The sequence below is a fragment of the Atta cephalotes genome (assembly GCF_000143395.1).
Source record: "Atta cephalotes unplaced genomic scaffold scaffold00008, whole genome shotgun sequence".
NCBI lineage: Eukaryota > Metazoa > Arthropoda > Insecta > Hymenoptera > Formicidae > Atta > Atta cephalotes.
The window spans coordinates 3,338,774-3,354,689 of NW_012130072.1; the positions used below are offsets into that span (position 1 = coordinate 3,338,774).

At 30.3% G+C, this 15,916-nt stretch overlaps 5 protein-coding genes across 5 annotated transcripts in view; 2 read left to right on the forward strand and 3 right to left on the reverse strand.

Moving 5' to 3' along the window:
* The window catches only part of LOC105627206 (kinectin-like), a 15,447-nt gene extending 14,299 nt beyond the window's left edge, over nucleotides 1-1,148 (forward strand). The window contains 1 exon segment of the mRNA XM_012208493.1: nucleotides 1,105-1,148. Within this exon segment, the coding sequence (XP_012063883.1) occupies nucleotides 1,105-1,148 (44 nt within the window).
* A 2,040-nt stretch (nucleotides 1,149-3,188) lies between these two features.
* Nucleotides 3,189-5,511, reverse strand: LOC105627207 (integrator complex subunit 11). Its single transcript, XM_012208494.1, has 4 exons — nucleotides 5,263-5,511; nucleotides 4,739-5,161; nucleotides 3,836-4,660; nucleotides 3,189-3,730 (listed from the first exon to the last, which is right to left on the reverse strand). The coding sequence occupies exons 1-4, from the start codon at nucleotides 5,509-5,511 to the stop codon at nucleotides 3,440-3,442; spliced, it is 1,788 nt and encodes a 595-aa protein (XP_012063884.1). The 3' UTR covers nucleotides 3,189-3,439.
* Nucleotides 5,512-6,936: 1,425 nt separating this feature from the next.
* LOC105627208 (tubulin-folding cofactor B) lies at nucleotides 6,937-8,419 on the reverse strand. The gene is made up of 6 exons (XM_012208495.1): nucleotides 8,300-8,419; nucleotides 8,089-8,232; nucleotides 7,872-7,959; nucleotides 7,609-7,800; nucleotides 7,466-7,538; nucleotides 6,937-7,390 (listed from the first exon to the last, which is right to left on the reverse strand). The coding sequence occupies exons 1-6, from the start codon at nucleotides 8,417-8,419 to the stop codon at nucleotides 7,273-7,275; spliced, it is 735 nt and encodes a 244-aa protein (XP_012063885.1). The 3' UTR covers nucleotides 6,937-7,272.
* A 2,049-nt stretch (nucleotides 8,420-10,468) lies between these two features.
* On the reverse strand, nucleotides 10,469-12,175 carry LOC105627209 (sentrin-specific protease 1-like). Its single transcript, XM_012208496.1, has one exon. The coding sequence runs from the start codon at nucleotides 12,173-12,175 to the stop codon at nucleotides 10,469-10,471; it is 1,707 nt and encodes a 568-aa protein (XP_012063886.1).
* Nucleotides 12,176-14,307: 2,132 nt separating this feature from the next.
* Nucleotides 14,308-15,916, forward strand: part of LOC105627360 (threonine aspartase 1) — a 2,346-nt gene continuing 737 nt past the window's right edge. The window contains exons 1-8 of the mRNA XM_012208646.1: nucleotides 14,308-14,347; nucleotides 14,440-14,507; nucleotides 14,597-14,868; nucleotides 14,940-15,019; nucleotides 15,132-15,199; nucleotides 15,276-15,392; nucleotides 15,495-15,678; nucleotides 15,754-15,905. Of these exons, the coding sequence (XP_012064036.1) occupies nucleotides 14,308-14,347; nucleotides 14,440-14,507; nucleotides 14,597-14,868; nucleotides 14,940-15,019; nucleotides 15,132-15,199; nucleotides 15,276-15,392; nucleotides 15,495-15,678; nucleotides 15,754-15,905 (981 nt within the window). The remainder of the gene's footprint in view (nucleotides 14,348-14,439; nucleotides 14,508-14,596; nucleotides 14,869-14,939; nucleotides 15,020-15,131; nucleotides 15,200-15,275; nucleotides 15,393-15,494; nucleotides 15,679-15,753; nucleotides 15,906-15,916) is intronic.

Consider the following 15,916-nt stretch of genomic DNA (forward strand, 5'->3'; position numbering starts at 1 on the left):
TTATTTTCATAACAATATTTAATATGTATTTTATTGTCTTTCTATAATATCATCATTATTTTAATTAATTTTGTAGTTAAGTAATTAAAAAATATGGTGATACATCATCAAAGGCTACTATAAATGTTTGCTGTTTTTAGCGTTTTATACATGTTTCATATGTTGTTTTCTAATTGAAATATTTTTCGTCGCTTAATTGCAATATACCTCTAAAATAAAAAGTAATCAATCAGAATCTGGAATGCTACTAACAACGATACAATAATGTTGAACATGTATATGTTAATCTATAAAAAAATTAATCAGATTTAATTGATGTAGATAATATAGAAGCTAATATATTTTAATATATTTTTTTATACTTATTTTTTGCTTCTTTTATGTGTTATATATATCTGTTATGTGTGCTGTTAAGTAATATCTATATGTTGTAAACTGCTTCTTAGCATGAAATAATTGGACTTTTTCATTTACTTATTGCATTATTAATGTCTTTCTTATAATTGTTTATATAAATGTAATTTCTAATGTAAGGTAAAAAAATTTTTTTATTTATCTACAATTTATTATTATTTATTATTATTATTATTATTATTATTGTTGTTGCTTTTTAATTTAAGATGGATGAATGGATTTTGGATGTATAGCTTTGTGCAATTAATTGCAGCATGATTAGAAAGCATGTGTATTTTTGTTTAATTGTATATTAGATTTAAAAAAATGAAAGACAATGCAGAAAATATCTTTTTATTAATAAGAAATATTTAGTAGAGTATGTAATGTATTTCTTATTAATAATTCACATTTATTATGTGCTATCTTTCACAGATTTCAAATTGTTCTTCCTGATTGTTTTATTGGATAAATATTGAAATTTTGAAAAATTGAATATGTAACATTTTGTTATTTATTATTTATATAATATTTGTTTTTATTTATTATTACTTGTAGTAGTTATCTATCGTAAAGAAAGAATAAATACATAGGATGTATGTATACATATATGTGTTGTTATATATATTTTAATATATATATATTGTCAATAGTATGTTACGAAGAATTAGCAACGTACTTTATTCATTCTATTCTAATGTAATCTTTCAGGGTGGTTCAGGAAAAAAATAACTTCGAAAAATAAACTACGCTAGTGCAGTGCAAGTACTGGTGGTTAAAAAGATGGGATGCGCAAATGCTAAAAGCGAATGCAGCATTGCTATATAGGTATCAATGGCATACTTTGCTACTCAGAAGACTAATATAAAGTGAAAATACTATGGATAATGTTTATTGTAAAAAAATATCATATTTTATTATGTGGAGAAAATATAAATAATTAAATTCGTAGCGATTAAATGGCAAAACTTGAAATACTTGAGTATGTGATGTTATATAATTTATAATTATAAATAGCTATACACGATGTAAAGGTTATCAAAATTGTGCATTAAGGATCATCGATATTGTTTATAGAATCTATGAGCTATAACAATTTGTAAATTTTAATTCTGTTATGAGACGTAAGAACATAACACTTGAAGAATATGTTCTTGCGACGCGAAAAATTGTACAATTAATTAATTAATGGATTCCATGACTTCATGATTCATTGTGTATAACGATATTGATTACGATATTATTTCTGAGTCATACTATTATTAGTGTTTAACATCTTTTTTTCTTTTTTTATCATTAGACGCATGGACCAGAAATTATATATATATAAATATATACATATATATGCATAATATGATATAAAATATATATGGCATTTTTTGTTATCGATAGCGAACACAATACACCAAATTTGTAAAATGCGACCTTCATGTTCCATTGTATACAAATTGAAATTTATTATTCGTTTTACGTGCAATAAGGAAATAAGGCGAAAGTTTGAACGAGCCAGTCTTATACATATATACAAATGTTAACTGTGAAATTAATTGCGCCCAACAATTGTACTGAAAGCAAGTACTGCATACTTGAGACGGATTTTCATATAGTTCACATATAGACTTTTATTATCAGATCTAAGAATATATTTAACAAGTTCAAGTTAACATACAATTTTAGGGGCATTTAAAAAATTGATGCTTGCAATCATTTATATTCGTATTTAATTACGCTTTAAACAGATGTTTATTAATTGGACAAGCCAAAATATTCCGTATTGTTATTGGAGTAGTTCTATATTCTAGTAGAACTTCGAAGATGATTTTTTTAAACTTGCTTGCATGAATATTTAAAAAATACTATGTTAGACGTTAATAGTACACTTAAAGAGTTCTTTGTTCACTTATGTAATCGATTGATTGCATAAAAAAGAATAGTTATTGTACTGAGTTTTGTAAGAGGCATGTATGTTTAGTACACTGCGTACTTATTTACCGTTTTGTATCTAGAAAGCATATTCATAGTTAATAAAAGTTTACTGTTTTACTTGATGCTGAAATGTTATGCAATTTCGAAAAGTTTTTCATTTCATTTATTTGTTAACATGGTGAATGATACCTTTAAATAAATATCCATTTATTGATACTGATACATATGTACAATATATATAGTTAAAGTATAAAATATGATATACAATTTGATTTACCTATCGGACTAGTTTAAGTAATTAATTCTAAAAGTTGTACTTTCAGATCGAATTTAATAAGACTTTGGAACTAACATTACTATTTTTTACTTATTATGAATTATCTTTTGAATTATTTATCTTGAGTTATCGATAAACTATACATCATTTTAAAAACGATAACGTTTATGACAGAGTGCTATTATTAACAATTATTTTCACAATATGGTATATAGCAGAGCTATAGTAATAAAATTTCTGCAATTTTGGTCAATTTTATAATTGACTTTTATCGTATTTATTACTTGCATCTTAATAAGTCATCAAAATGATTTTTACAAGACGAAACGATAAGCCGGTCTCATTGAAAAGTTAGACGTCTATTTAACAACTCGTTAAGAGGCAAGTGGTAAAAAAAAGGCAATAGACATCATCTTTGAAGAACAAAGACTACAGATATTTAGTAGATTCATTATATAATAAAAAATTATACTAAAATTATACATATTTATATACAGCATATTTCCGAACAATATATACACTTACTTCCTTTTTAGGATGGATATCTTACAGGTAACTAAAAGAATGCGTAACAGGTACAATATTTTTCATATTTAGTTTTATAATTCTATATATTTGTCTCTTATTCTATTCAGGTAAATACAAACGTCCAAAACATAAAAAAAATATTGTATAACCGTCATCTAATGTTTAACATAGTGTGTTATTGGAAAATATATTTTTACCTCGATTAGCGTCAAGTTGCAAAATAGATTTACAATCGTTCATTTAATAGTGATAATATAAACCACATTTCAATATCACAGGTCGAAATTTTGTTTAAAAGTAATTTTGTCCATTTCTTTAATTCAGCATTGTTTGCAGAAATCCAAGAATATAGCTACCTAAATCTTCATCCTGATTAGTCCATGAAACGTAAACACTCTTTTGATCATCTTCATCTCCTTCCACCTTTACTAAAACAGACTCGACTGATATAGAACCGTCTGTTAATTGGACCGTCCATCCGGATAATCTTTCTTTCAATGGCTGCAATAGTTTTAAGGTAGTAGCTTGTGCTGGGCCGGGATCCCTTACTTGCACAGTAGATGTGAATCTGACTACATGTTTTGTGATACCTGCAGCTTTTGCAACCTAATCAAATACAAAAGCAATAATCAATGTATATAAAATAATAACTGTTAAAAATAAAAAAAATAACAATCATGAAATAAATAGTTATTATGTAGAAGATATTACCTCATCTGCATCTACAAGACAGACACCGTCTTCTCTCAACATTAGGACACTGTGAAGCAATCTCCGTCTTTTCGGATCAGGCGGTAAGGCCGAGTATCTCTTTGCTTCGGCTTTCAGCAATGCTAGAGAAGCATCTACGGGAACTTTGGATGTAGTCGTAATAATACAAGTTTCGCCATTTGCAGGATTATAGCAACTAACGCCGAATTCTTGTTTGATTTTCTCCTTCAAATATTCCATCTTAGCGAATTCTCCATGCACTAGCATAACATTCTTCGGTTCACAATACTGTATCAACTGCATTATTCCTTTTGCATCAGCGTGAGCAGAAAAAGACATGTACTCCACGGCCATCTTTACCTCCACGATCTGTCGATTCTCGAACTCTATTCTCCGCGTACCGTTTAAAACTTTGTGTCCCACGGTACCTTGCACGCAAAAACCTGGCATGATAACCATGTTGGACTCGTTAGGCGCCCATTTCTTAAAGATCTGGAGAGAGAGACCGGCGTGTAACATTCCTGGCGTAGCAAACACCACCATCGCACCTGGATTATCGATATACGCTTTATCAAACGGTTTTATGTGCTTAAAGTCAAACATATTCCGTTGTACAAACGTTTTTTTAATTTTCTGATTAGTCCAGGTGATAAACATTTTATAATAATTGTTGGCCTTTTCGGTTAAACCAAGCGCGAAATAAACTGGTACTTTTAGGTTCATTCTTTCCCAATACGTTTCCAAAAGTATACACAGTTCTTGGGCGCGACCGAGAGCGAATACAGGAATCAGCACCTTTCCGCCTCTGTCGATGCATTCGTGTACCTGAAACACGGTCTTATCTTCTCAAAAAAATTGTTCAACATAAATTAAATTATTACAAATAATGAATCGAAAACATACTTTCTTGAGGAAATCTCTTTCCCTGCATCTCTTTGAATCTCTAATCGTGGTTGCATATGTTGATTCTGAAATTAACAAGTCTGGCCTGCATTTGTCTATCCACGCAGCACCTAAATGCCGATCTGGCGTCATATTATAGTCTCCTGTGTATACAATAGACTGTGATCCCACACGAACCCAAAACATGGCTGCACCGAGAACGTGTCCGGCATAATATGCTTTTATCTCTAATTCTGAATCTACCATAACGGATTGATGAAGCGTAACAGCGATAACCTTCTTCATACAATCCTTTATCATTTGCGATGTGAAAAAGTTACTTTCGCCTTTACGCTCGACTGCAACCTTTCTCATGTCTTCTAGTAAGATTGGTGCAATAGCTTTGGTTGGATGTGTCATATAAATTGGTCCAGTATAACCTACCTGTATATTTTAAATAAAAAGAAAAGTGTGCAAGAAAATTGAAAAAAATACAACAAAAATAAAAAATAATTATTGCAAAATAATTTTTGATGTTACGTTACCATCTCTGTGAAATATGGAAGAGCGCCGCAATGATCTAAGTGAAAATGAGAGATAATGACACAGTCGATATAATTAGTCGCAGGTCCTTCTGGAACTATATAGGAAAAGTCTGGGAAGCGTCTCTCATCATTGAATCCCATGTGCATTCCACAATCCAGCATGATGTTTTTACCGCCCATGGAGACAAGGATACAACTACGTCCGACATCCTGTCCAGCACCGAGTGGTGTAACTTTTATATCCGGCATTTCTAAAAAGAGTAATGAAACAGTATTATTTTAGTATTATTTAAAACTGTAATGAAATAATTACTTATATTACTTCCAAGGTAGGAAGCTAATGTTATTTGTTGTTATTTTGATGTTCAAAAATGACATCTTTAATGTTATTTTTACATAAAAATTACAACGCTTACTACCGGAGTTTATATATACATACACTAAGCTATTTGTCAAGCATAAAATAGAAAATGGATGCTTATGAAACGAACATGTGTACGTGTTTCAATATTTTTTTACTGTAAATTAACAAATATATCTTTTATTTTTAAAAGAGCATTCTCTCTTAAAAGAGACTAACAGTATCAAACATGTTGATATCGTTATACTGCTTACTTAAAGAGATATCAGTTGGTTGACTAATCTAGATCACAACTAATTGCTTTCTGAATTATAATCTTGTTGTAATATAAATAAAAGTTATTAGAGGATTAGAGGTTAGACTTAGCGAAAGAGCGTTACCAAGCATTACTAATGCACCAGTTCGTAAGCGCACAATGAATAAAACAATTATTATATGCACACAGATCACAATTGAGAATTAATAAGCAGATTAATGTAAACATGTATCAAAAGTTGATTACATTTTCTTCAAAAATTATCAAGATCTTTCTCTTTCTTACACTTCTTAGCGCATACCTATTACATTGAATTGAAAATACAAAGACGAAATTTGTTTGCACTTTGCGAGGTAATCTGACAACTTGATAAAAAAAAATTTTTTTCCTGGTTAAAAATCCTAACCTAAAAGGTTATCAGCACATGCGTTCCAAAACTCATATAGGCTGCATTTGGAAACATTACTCAGATATCTCCTTATCCTTGTTTAACAATGGATGAACAACAAGGATAAAACAATACGCGGGGATGCTCGGATGATATTTTTGAATGCAGTCATATTCTGTTATTGAACGCAACCGCGCGCAGTATGAACTCTCACTACATGCCGTTGTCTTCTTTTAATTATTTCGATCTAATCATTTTTTTGTTATAAATATTCACGTAAACAAATATTTCACAAGCGATACTCTATATAGAATAATAGCATAATTCAAAGTTTAATCCCTTTAAATACATAATGCACTTATACATAATATAAATTTGTATATAAATATATAATATTTTGTATATGTTTCATCATATTATTCCAGGAAATGTACAAAAAAAAACAATTCAAATTTGTGATCGTATAGTATTGTGATTAATTACCTAATTATAAATACTCTATTTGTTTAACACAGATAATAGTGCTGTGTGTCCTTGAAGGATCGAAAAGCTATATAATTTCCAAATGCTTCAATTTGTTTAAGCAATATGTTCAACATTATATTAGATAAATAATATTCGTGTGGTTAGTATGATTACAAGGCCAATAAAATCATAAAAGTACATAAAGAAGATGAGAACATTGTATAATAGATACGCATTATATGTTATGTACATCTATTATTTGATAATTATACATTGATATTATTCAGCAATTATTATTTCAAACGTCGCACTATTCTATATTATTTATGATTTCTATATTATTTATGATGGTTAAAAAAACACATGTCATTGACTGGCGATCAGACGATAAAATGTTATAAAAGAACACAAAATTTTAATTTGTGTGAGCTATATTTAATTTAAAAATTATTGTATATAAAGCACTATTTTGAGTTTTCAAATTGCTAGAAAAAAAGATAATAGAGAAGAGATAAAATAAAGTGAAATAATTATGGCGTTTTACAGTTCTTCATCAAGATTGAAATCCTCCTCTGGAAAATCTCCAACTTTTACGTGCGCTGGCTTCACAAAGCCTCCATATTTTGGAGCACATTCGAAATATTTTTTTCCACCGACACTATGATCAACAACACAATAAGTAAGAAGAGAAGAAAAATATTCAGATATTGTAATTAAATGGGATTAAATTTACCTCCCATCGTTTTTGCCAAGAGGCTCATCATATTTAACACCAATCCACCAGCCTTCCTTAAATTCAGTTTTACCTATAACATTTATATATTAATAAAAATACTTTTAGTAAAAATACGATTGCGAATATATTAAGATTCTGACCAACATATAAGATAGTAGCTCTTCGCTTTGGCTGATTTGGAACAGATACTTCGCAACGGTCTCCAACTTTGCACAAATTAGCTAAGCTTTCCTCTGCTTCTTCTTCCAGTTTCTTCTCTTCTGCTCTTCTTTTCATATCTTCCTCATTGTACTTTCCTAATTTATTCCTTTCTAGGAACGCTTTAACAGTGTCTATTCAAGTATAAATAAAATATGTTTCATTCATCATTTAATTTGATATAAGATAAATATAAAAGTCTCACCTGTTTTTTTGGCATACTCTTCCTCAGATATCTCAAACTTTTTCACATGATTTAAATCTTCTGTGGTACATGAGAAATTATCAATAACCTGCAATTTCCTTACATTTCATTTGCAATCTCACAATTTTGTGCTTATAAATACTTGAAGTAGACTTAGTAAAACAAGTAAAACTTTCATTATGATTTCTATATCATGTTGTAATATCTGTATATTTACATGTATCCTCATTCCATCATCTATTGGATACGACCCCAAAAGCCGTTGTTCTTCCTCCAATCTACAAATGAGCTTGTCGTTCTTGTCATAAACTTCAATGGTCATTGTAACTGGGTTACCACCAGTAAGAAGCTCCAATTTGCCCTATAATTTTGTCTTGTAAATTTCTATGTAAAAGAAAATTTTGGAAAGGAAGCAAAGCTTTGCTTACCTTAAATTCATGGACAGTTATACCTTTTTGAAATCGACGTTCCACACAACATGATTCCTGACCAGAATTTGTGATTGATAAATTCACAAAATCAGATGTAATCACGCTGCACGAACTCATTTTATTTAATTTAACATACGATATTCGGCTACTACAGAATATAAGATTAAATGATTTTAAATATTCGCGAATCTCTTATTACGTTTCGGATATTTCCGAATTATAATAAATTTAATATATGCAACCTTATTTTATATATAATTATATAAAATAAATTAACGCCTAGTGTTTTGTACTCGCGTTAATTGCAAAACATGTAAATACAAGTAACACTTTGACAGAACTTTCGAAGCTCCAGCGAAATGTCATGACGTTATTGAAAACAGAGAAAAACTCAGAAATCTGAGAGCGACTGGAGCGACCATTCCGGCCTTTGTGATGTGACTACATATATTATCGACATTGCTGATAAAGTAGTGTCGAAATATAATGTGGTGCGAGTCCATACTAAATCAAATATTTATATGTGAAGCAATATGCTACGTCACAAATTGTAGGTGAAAAGATAATATGCATATATAATTTTATATATAATATATATACTTACGTAATTTTTCTTTTGCTACAGCCTACATAATCTCTACTTTAGATCTGTTTCTTTCAGTTGCATTTTTTTATTCTTTTTCTTCTTTTTTTTAATGATGTTGATTTTTGAATACAAAGCATGTCAAATTGAATACAAAGTAAAAAATGAACACACGTTACAAAAAATAATTTTTAAATAACAAAATGCATTTAAAAATGCATATTATATAACATTGATTCTTATATGTATGAATTTCTTCATAATTTTTCTTTTATATCGTTATGTATGTTTTATAAAAGTCTAGAAAAATTAAAGAAAATTATAAAACAGCAGAAATAATTGAGTTATATTTCAAATTATGTATTTCAATATTGTGATTTGTTTTAGAACTCAATCAAATAACAATACAATGAATATTTATTATCAATTATTTTATATACACATTTTTTTCTTTAAGAATGTATACATGTACCTGTATATGATGTGATATGTGAAATGAAAAAAACAGGCAATTGTGTCTTAAAGACAGAAAAAAGAGGATAGAAAAAAGAAGAGAATAGAAAAATATTTATTTATAAAATATTTCACGATTAAAAATTAGATTAAATAAATATCTTATATTTGATATAATACTATAATAATTAGATGTATGGATAATAATTTGAGGGATAAAAATAATATAATGTCTTTGTCAAATATTCATTGAAGTTATTTATTTGAAAGTTGTATTTAAGCTGATTAAATCGATACGCTTTTGTTGTATTAATGTGCATTATGAACAAAATATCAGCAGTAATTACTTCAATTTTAGTTTTATACATAAATTAATTCCAAATAAAAAATATACAAGTCAAACTGAAAATAATATAGCTGTACAGTTGTGGACAAAAGAATTGTCTTTCTTTTTTTAATTCGTTTTTTACAGAACTCATAAGAACATCTTTATAACTTTTATGCAATCTAAAACTCATCGAAGAACAAAAATATTGCAATTCTTTTATTCACAATTTGTTAAAAACGATGAAACTGTATATTACCATCCTTGTACAGCAGAAAAACATTTTCATATCTATGTATAGCACATGTATATCTATATTAATTTGTTTACACTTTATCCAAAGCAATTATAATTATTATACAAGATAAACGCACATGTCTCTTTCTTCTCTCACATTAAGTCTTAAAACAGAAATATGCTTTTAAGAAATTGAGAGATTTTTCATTATTTTTAATGATAAAGCACACAATTGATTGCAGAAAGGACATTAGGAAAGTTTCTCCCTTTTTCAATTCTTTTTTTTTCCAAGAATAATAGGCGATATTTGTGTTATTTTCCAAACAAATTTTCTTCAATGAAGAATCTCCGACAGTGGTTTGGATTTATCACATCTCTTTTTAGAACAGTGATAGACAGAGTGAAAGTTATGCTGCTGATTGCCAACGTCCTGCGAGGACAGGGTACAAAGAAGAATTCTCCAATGCATTAAACTGCTTGAGTTTTATTACAATATAGCTTTAGTTTGAAGCTTCTCGCTAACATTGGCCATTTTTTAATTTATCAAAGCAGTAATTGATGCTCCTTCTTACAAAAGTTTACCCTTCAATATCTCATAAACCATTTTGTTCCTAAAATACGGCATATCATCCTGTGTAAACGTTACCTTCTTATTTGCGCAGGCATATTCGGCAAACATACAAGAGAATACGCCACAATCGCTGCCATTCATCTGTTGTGGAATGTTCTTGGCTGATTGCAATTTCCAATCGCTCATATCATAAGATTGTTTCTTTTTGTCTAAACTCTCATCCTGTAAATATTGTTTTAGTGTGGCTAAACATTTTGGGTTACTACCGCCCATACTGTCGTAATAAACAATCGATTTATTCCTGAAATCTATTATTGACATACACCAGTGAATATCCAGATGTATTGGCACGACTACAAGATCCTGCGCGAATATGTCTACTTTTCTAGTCCATCGCTTCAGAGACGAGTGACCACCCGATAGAAGTTTTGGATAAAAAAATGTATTCATTGCGTGCACCTTTGGATACTTGTCGGAAGACGTGCCTCTGGCAATTAATAGATTCATGTAGAAGTTTATTACTTCATCGTTTAGCCAATTTAAGTCGGCTAGTGTGCAAAGATCTTTTCGCGTGAGCCTTAGACCAAAACCTTCTGCAAGAACTTCTCCTGGAGGACATGGTATAATGGCGTTTCTCACTTCTTTCAACATCTCATTAGTCAACGTCGGCAATGCTGGCTCTTCCTGTTCCTCTCTATCATCTAGGACAGCCAGGTATAATTTCATAGAACGTGCCAATTGTTCTTCCAAAGCTGCTTCTCGTGCATATCTATTGTGCTTCGATAAGACGCATGTCATCTTCTTCAGTTCTTCAGCCTCTCTGTGCCGTTGTTCAATCCGTTCGTTGTATCTCTTAGTAACTTGCGGGATGAAGTCTTGTCTCATGATAGGTTTCGCAGCTAGCTCGTCACGCAATGAGTTAGTTGCAACAACTTCAACAGATAACTTCGGCGTAGTTTTCACTAATCCACTGGTACTAGGTCTATCAATTGTAATAACTTTGTTGGATTGTTGATACGCCGTGATACCTTTCTTGCTGTAATTTAAAGTAGGAACTTTTTCTTTATCTGTCCTAGAATAGTTTGACATGCAAACTCTATTATGATATGACGTTGATATCTTAGACAAGTTAGTGACAGATGATTGAATCTTGTTGGATGTCATAATTTCTGGTTGCTTTTCTAAATCGATAACTTCTATGGGTTTGCACACAGGTTTATCTGTAAATATCTGTATCCTATTTGGAAACAGATTTTGGAGCATTTCTTCATATTGATATTTCTCTTTTAATTGATTAGTTTTAGATAATGTGGGAGACTTGTGGTAGATATCTGGCATTCTATGTTTGTGATGGAAAAAGTGCTCCGTAGTCGGTTTATTGTGATGTAGCATAAAGCAAGTAGACTTACAAGTGGGAGTTTTGTAATATTCGAAAGATTGTGGTTGCTTTTTATGAGTACCGTTCATTTGTGCACACGGTTTTATCGATGAGCATTTCTGTTCACCCATGTATATAATATCATCGTCATCACTGTCATCAATGGTAAAATACTGTTCCATTGTACGAGCTATATTACAATTGGATTTAAATCTCTTGGATGTTATATATTCTTCTTCAAAGTTACAGTCCTCAGCTTTCCGTTTCTTAGAACCTTCATCTACCCATCCGAAGATCTTCTTCAGAAAATCAAATATTATAGACATGGTTAACACATGTATATATTCTGGTCTTATTATTGTCCATTCAACATATATTATTAATATAGCTCAATCTAAAAAAAAAAAATTTTATATATAATGTATTCATTGATTATTATGTATTCATTGATATAAAGCAAATATTACAAAAGTAGAAACTTATAATATAACTAATATAACTATGTACCATAAAAAATCATTACCAATTGAAATAATTTGCTTGCACTATTCTGTACTGATAAATAAAAATAACTATAATTATAAAAATAACTATCTAACTTATAATTGAAATAAAATATGAAAAACACACAATTTTACATTAGAGAAAAAAAAGAAAAGAAAATATTATAGAAAATATTATAGAAAAAATACTATAGAAATATACTACAGAAAAAAAATTCAGCTACACAACCTTAAACATAAACTTAATTATAAAAACATAGCAAAAACATATTTTGATCGAAAAAGGCATCCGACGTGAATGTCATTATATTTTAATGAAATATACATTGCGTCATTTCATCAATCAAGGGGTTTTTGCTATACATTTTTAAATTTAGGTGTTTCTTCATGTTTAAAAGTCTAGAAAGCATCAGTGCGGAATAGCGCAGCAGTCGAATTCATTATAAATTTTCAATTATTGTATAAACGTATACACATCGGCGTGACATAAAATTAACCTCATTGCGCGATATGCGATACTCGTTCCGGTTGATGCTTACTCTCGAGAATTGCGTTGAATTCGCCGTATGTGCCACAGCAAGCGCTTAACCTTAAACCCAGACGAAATTTTTTTATCCTGCCTCTCAAAACGTAAGATTTGTCATCCACGAACCGTTTAATTTGGCAATATCACGAACATAACCCAGCGATGGCGTATTTTCTTATTCTCTATATATCGCGCTCGACTCATACTTGACCATATTTTGCAAGGTTGCAACATTTGAGGTTGGAGCAGGCTGACCACTCCCGCGCATTCTTTTTTTTCCCCCCCCCCCCCCCGAGACTACTCGAGCGTCCTCTTTTCCTTTCTGGCTACGTGACAGATTTAATTTGACTAATTTCGGAACAAAACGAGGGAAAAGCTAAATTTCGAATAAAAAAATTATTCCGTTACTTTGCGAAAATAACAAACGAATAATTCTTGATTTTTTTGTAAGTTCCTGTGCACAATAGAAGGAATAAAGAATAAATGATTTTAATCTATCAGAAATCGGATACATCGAAATACACATTTCCGATTGAAATCATTATTTCTTACTCCTAACCTTACCCCTTAAGGTACATTTTCATGCTTTTCCACCGTTCATTTTCAATGTCAAAACAAATCACATGATAAAAATTGACGAAATCAAGCATCGATTTTAATAATCTATGATCTATTTTGACGTTAAAAATGAGTATCGGCATGAAAAGGTACCTTAAGGTTTGTTCGCATCACATATTCCACGTGTTTCTACTGTTCATAGTTCCTATTCACTCTAACGAATGCGTTTGAATAAATAGAAACTACGGTTGAAGGAAATAGAAACATGTTGGAGTATGTTGGAGTTCGCGACGCGAACAAACCTTTTAATATATATATTTGATTCGATTTCGCACTTTTGTGTATTCGCCGTGATTCGCGCAGTGATTCTAAGTCACTCCAAGTTCATACAAGTCATATCCATCAAACTCCATCGCAGTCCTCAGAGAATATCAGAGAGTATTGCAGAGTTTTGCGTAGTCTCTGATCTCACATGGTCATACAATAAAGTTTTACTTTGTTGTTTTCATTTCGATTCGTACACATTTATGATAAACAATTCTTATTATTGAAAATAAGATGCGATAATATATTAACTGTAAAACTGCAGAATTTTGTAAGAATAATGTAATTATAAATTGATTATACTTATAAAAGATTTTTTTAAGGTATCGATGTCTTTTTATTATGTTGCTATAAGTTTTATTTAAATGAAGCAGTACTTGAAACACGTCACGATTTGCTATATTTGAAATATATTTTTAAACATTGTTTATAATGATAAATGATTCATTAGGGTTGATTTTTTATTTTATTCATCTCAATATTCTTGCAGCGTAAAAAATTTTATATTTCAAGAGAAAAATACACTAGAAAAACGAGATTCGGTCTCATGAGTAATAATAAGGAAGGATTTATTGCTGTACATGTTGGTATGTAATTATTTAGACTATATATTATTTAGACTATTTATAATTGATATTTGTACATAAATTATTATAACTTATTATTTCTTTATTGATAGGTGCTGGGCAGCACTCGGCGTCACTCAAAGAAAAATATCAAAAATTATGTCGTGATGCATGCAAAGTGGTAAGATTTTTAAGCAATTTAATAAGCTGTAATACAGATTTAATTTTCTCGAAATTCTATATTTTTCTTACAATTGTTTGTTCTGTCAGGGAGCTCAAAATTTGAAGTCTAATGGCAATGTATTAGATGCAGTGGTCGAAGCAGTAATGATATTGGAAGATTCTCCTATGACAAATGCTGGATTCGGGTCAAATCTTACATTGAATGGCACAGTAGAGTGCGACGCAAGTGTAATGGATGGTAGCAGTTTGCAGTATGGTGCAGTCGGCGCAGTTAGCGGAATAAAAAATCCTGTTTTGTTGGCAAAGCATTTGTGTGAGCAGCAGTCCATTAAGTTTGCATATGGCAGAATTCCTCCTAGGTGTTATTTTAGTTTTATACAAGTTTACAATTGTATTAAGAATTGTTATATTAATTTTTATTCTCTGTTAGCTTTTTAGTTGGAAATGGTGCACATATTTGGGCACACGAGATGGGCATACAAATTTTACCTCCAGAACAATTAATATCAGGTATATAAAATTAGCATAAGTTTTTAACAAACACAGAAATTGATTTATAATTATGTAAATTGTAACATTTATTTTTTATGTATATCACTTATTTATCTAATATATTTTTCAGTGAAAGCTCAAAAAATATATAAGCATTATAAAAGAAAATTAGAAAGCTGTAGTGCAGAGGTTCAAAAGGTATGAAGAAGTTATTTCTCATTTATACTTTAATATTATTTTAAATAAAATTTATTATTCAATTATTATGCTGTAGTGTGCTAAGAAAAGGATGGACACAGTAGGAGCAATATGTGTCGATAACAATGGAAATATTGCTGCAGCTTGTTCGAGCGGTGGTATAATTTTAAAATATCCAGGAAGAGTTGGACAAGTACAATTTCTTTATCATATCAATATTTATATAATTAATTTTTTAATATAAATTTTGTTATACATTATCATAGTTTACCAAACCTTTTTATTCTAATTCTAGGCTGGAGTATGGGGTTGTGGTACCTGGGCTTGCAAAGATACTTCGTATTCAGTAGGCACTAGTACTTCAGGTTGTGGAGAGCATCTTGTGCGCACCTCATTAGCACGTACAATCGCAGAAGCGATTTCAGATACATCTTGTCCAACTACAAGTTTGCATCGTGCGATGAGCACAGATTTCATTGGTGTGCCGCAAATTTAGCATAATTGCGTGGTAATTAATAAAAGCAATGACAATCTGTTTATACTTTCTCTTTTAGATTCGAAATTTCTCTGTGGACTTGAACAAAAACTTGGTGGTGTCATTGCGATACGATATTCTCCACAAGAAGGCTTAGGCGATTTTCTCTGGAGCCATTCCACAAATTCTATGATAATAGGTTATATGAATACTTGTGAACGTGCATCAATGGTATGTACTAC

Bases quoted from the DNA above. Each gene is read 5' to 3' on its own strand.
- LOC105627208 (XM_012208495.1), bottom strand. From the start codon at position 8,419: ATGAGTTCGTGCAGCGTGATTACATCTGATTTTGTGAATTTATCAATC. The intron at 8,233-8,299 runs GTAAGCAAAGCT...ACAAAATTATAG, and splicing joins TAACTGTCCATGAATTTAAG to GGCAAATTGGAGCTTCTTAC. The intron at 7,801-7,871 runs GTGAGACTTTTA...ATACTTGAATAG, and splicing joins AGAGTATGCCAAAAAAACAG to ACACTGTTAAAGCGTTCCTA.
- LOC105627209 (XM_012208496.1), bottom strand. From the start codon at position 12,175: ATGTCTATAATATTTGATTTTCTGAAGAAGATCTTCGGATGGGTAGAT.
- LOC105627207 (XM_012208494.1), bottom strand. From the start codon at position 5,511: ATGCCGGATATAAAAGTTACACCACTCGGTGCTGGACAGGATGTCGGA. The intron at 5,162-5,262 runs GTAACGTAACAT...TAAAATATACAG, and splicing joins TTCCATATTTCACAGAGATG to GTAGGTTATACTGGACCAAT. The intron at 4,661-4,738 runs GTATGTTTTCGA...ACCGTGTTTCAG, and splicing joins AAAGAGATTTCCTCAAGAAA to GTACACGAATGCATCGACAG.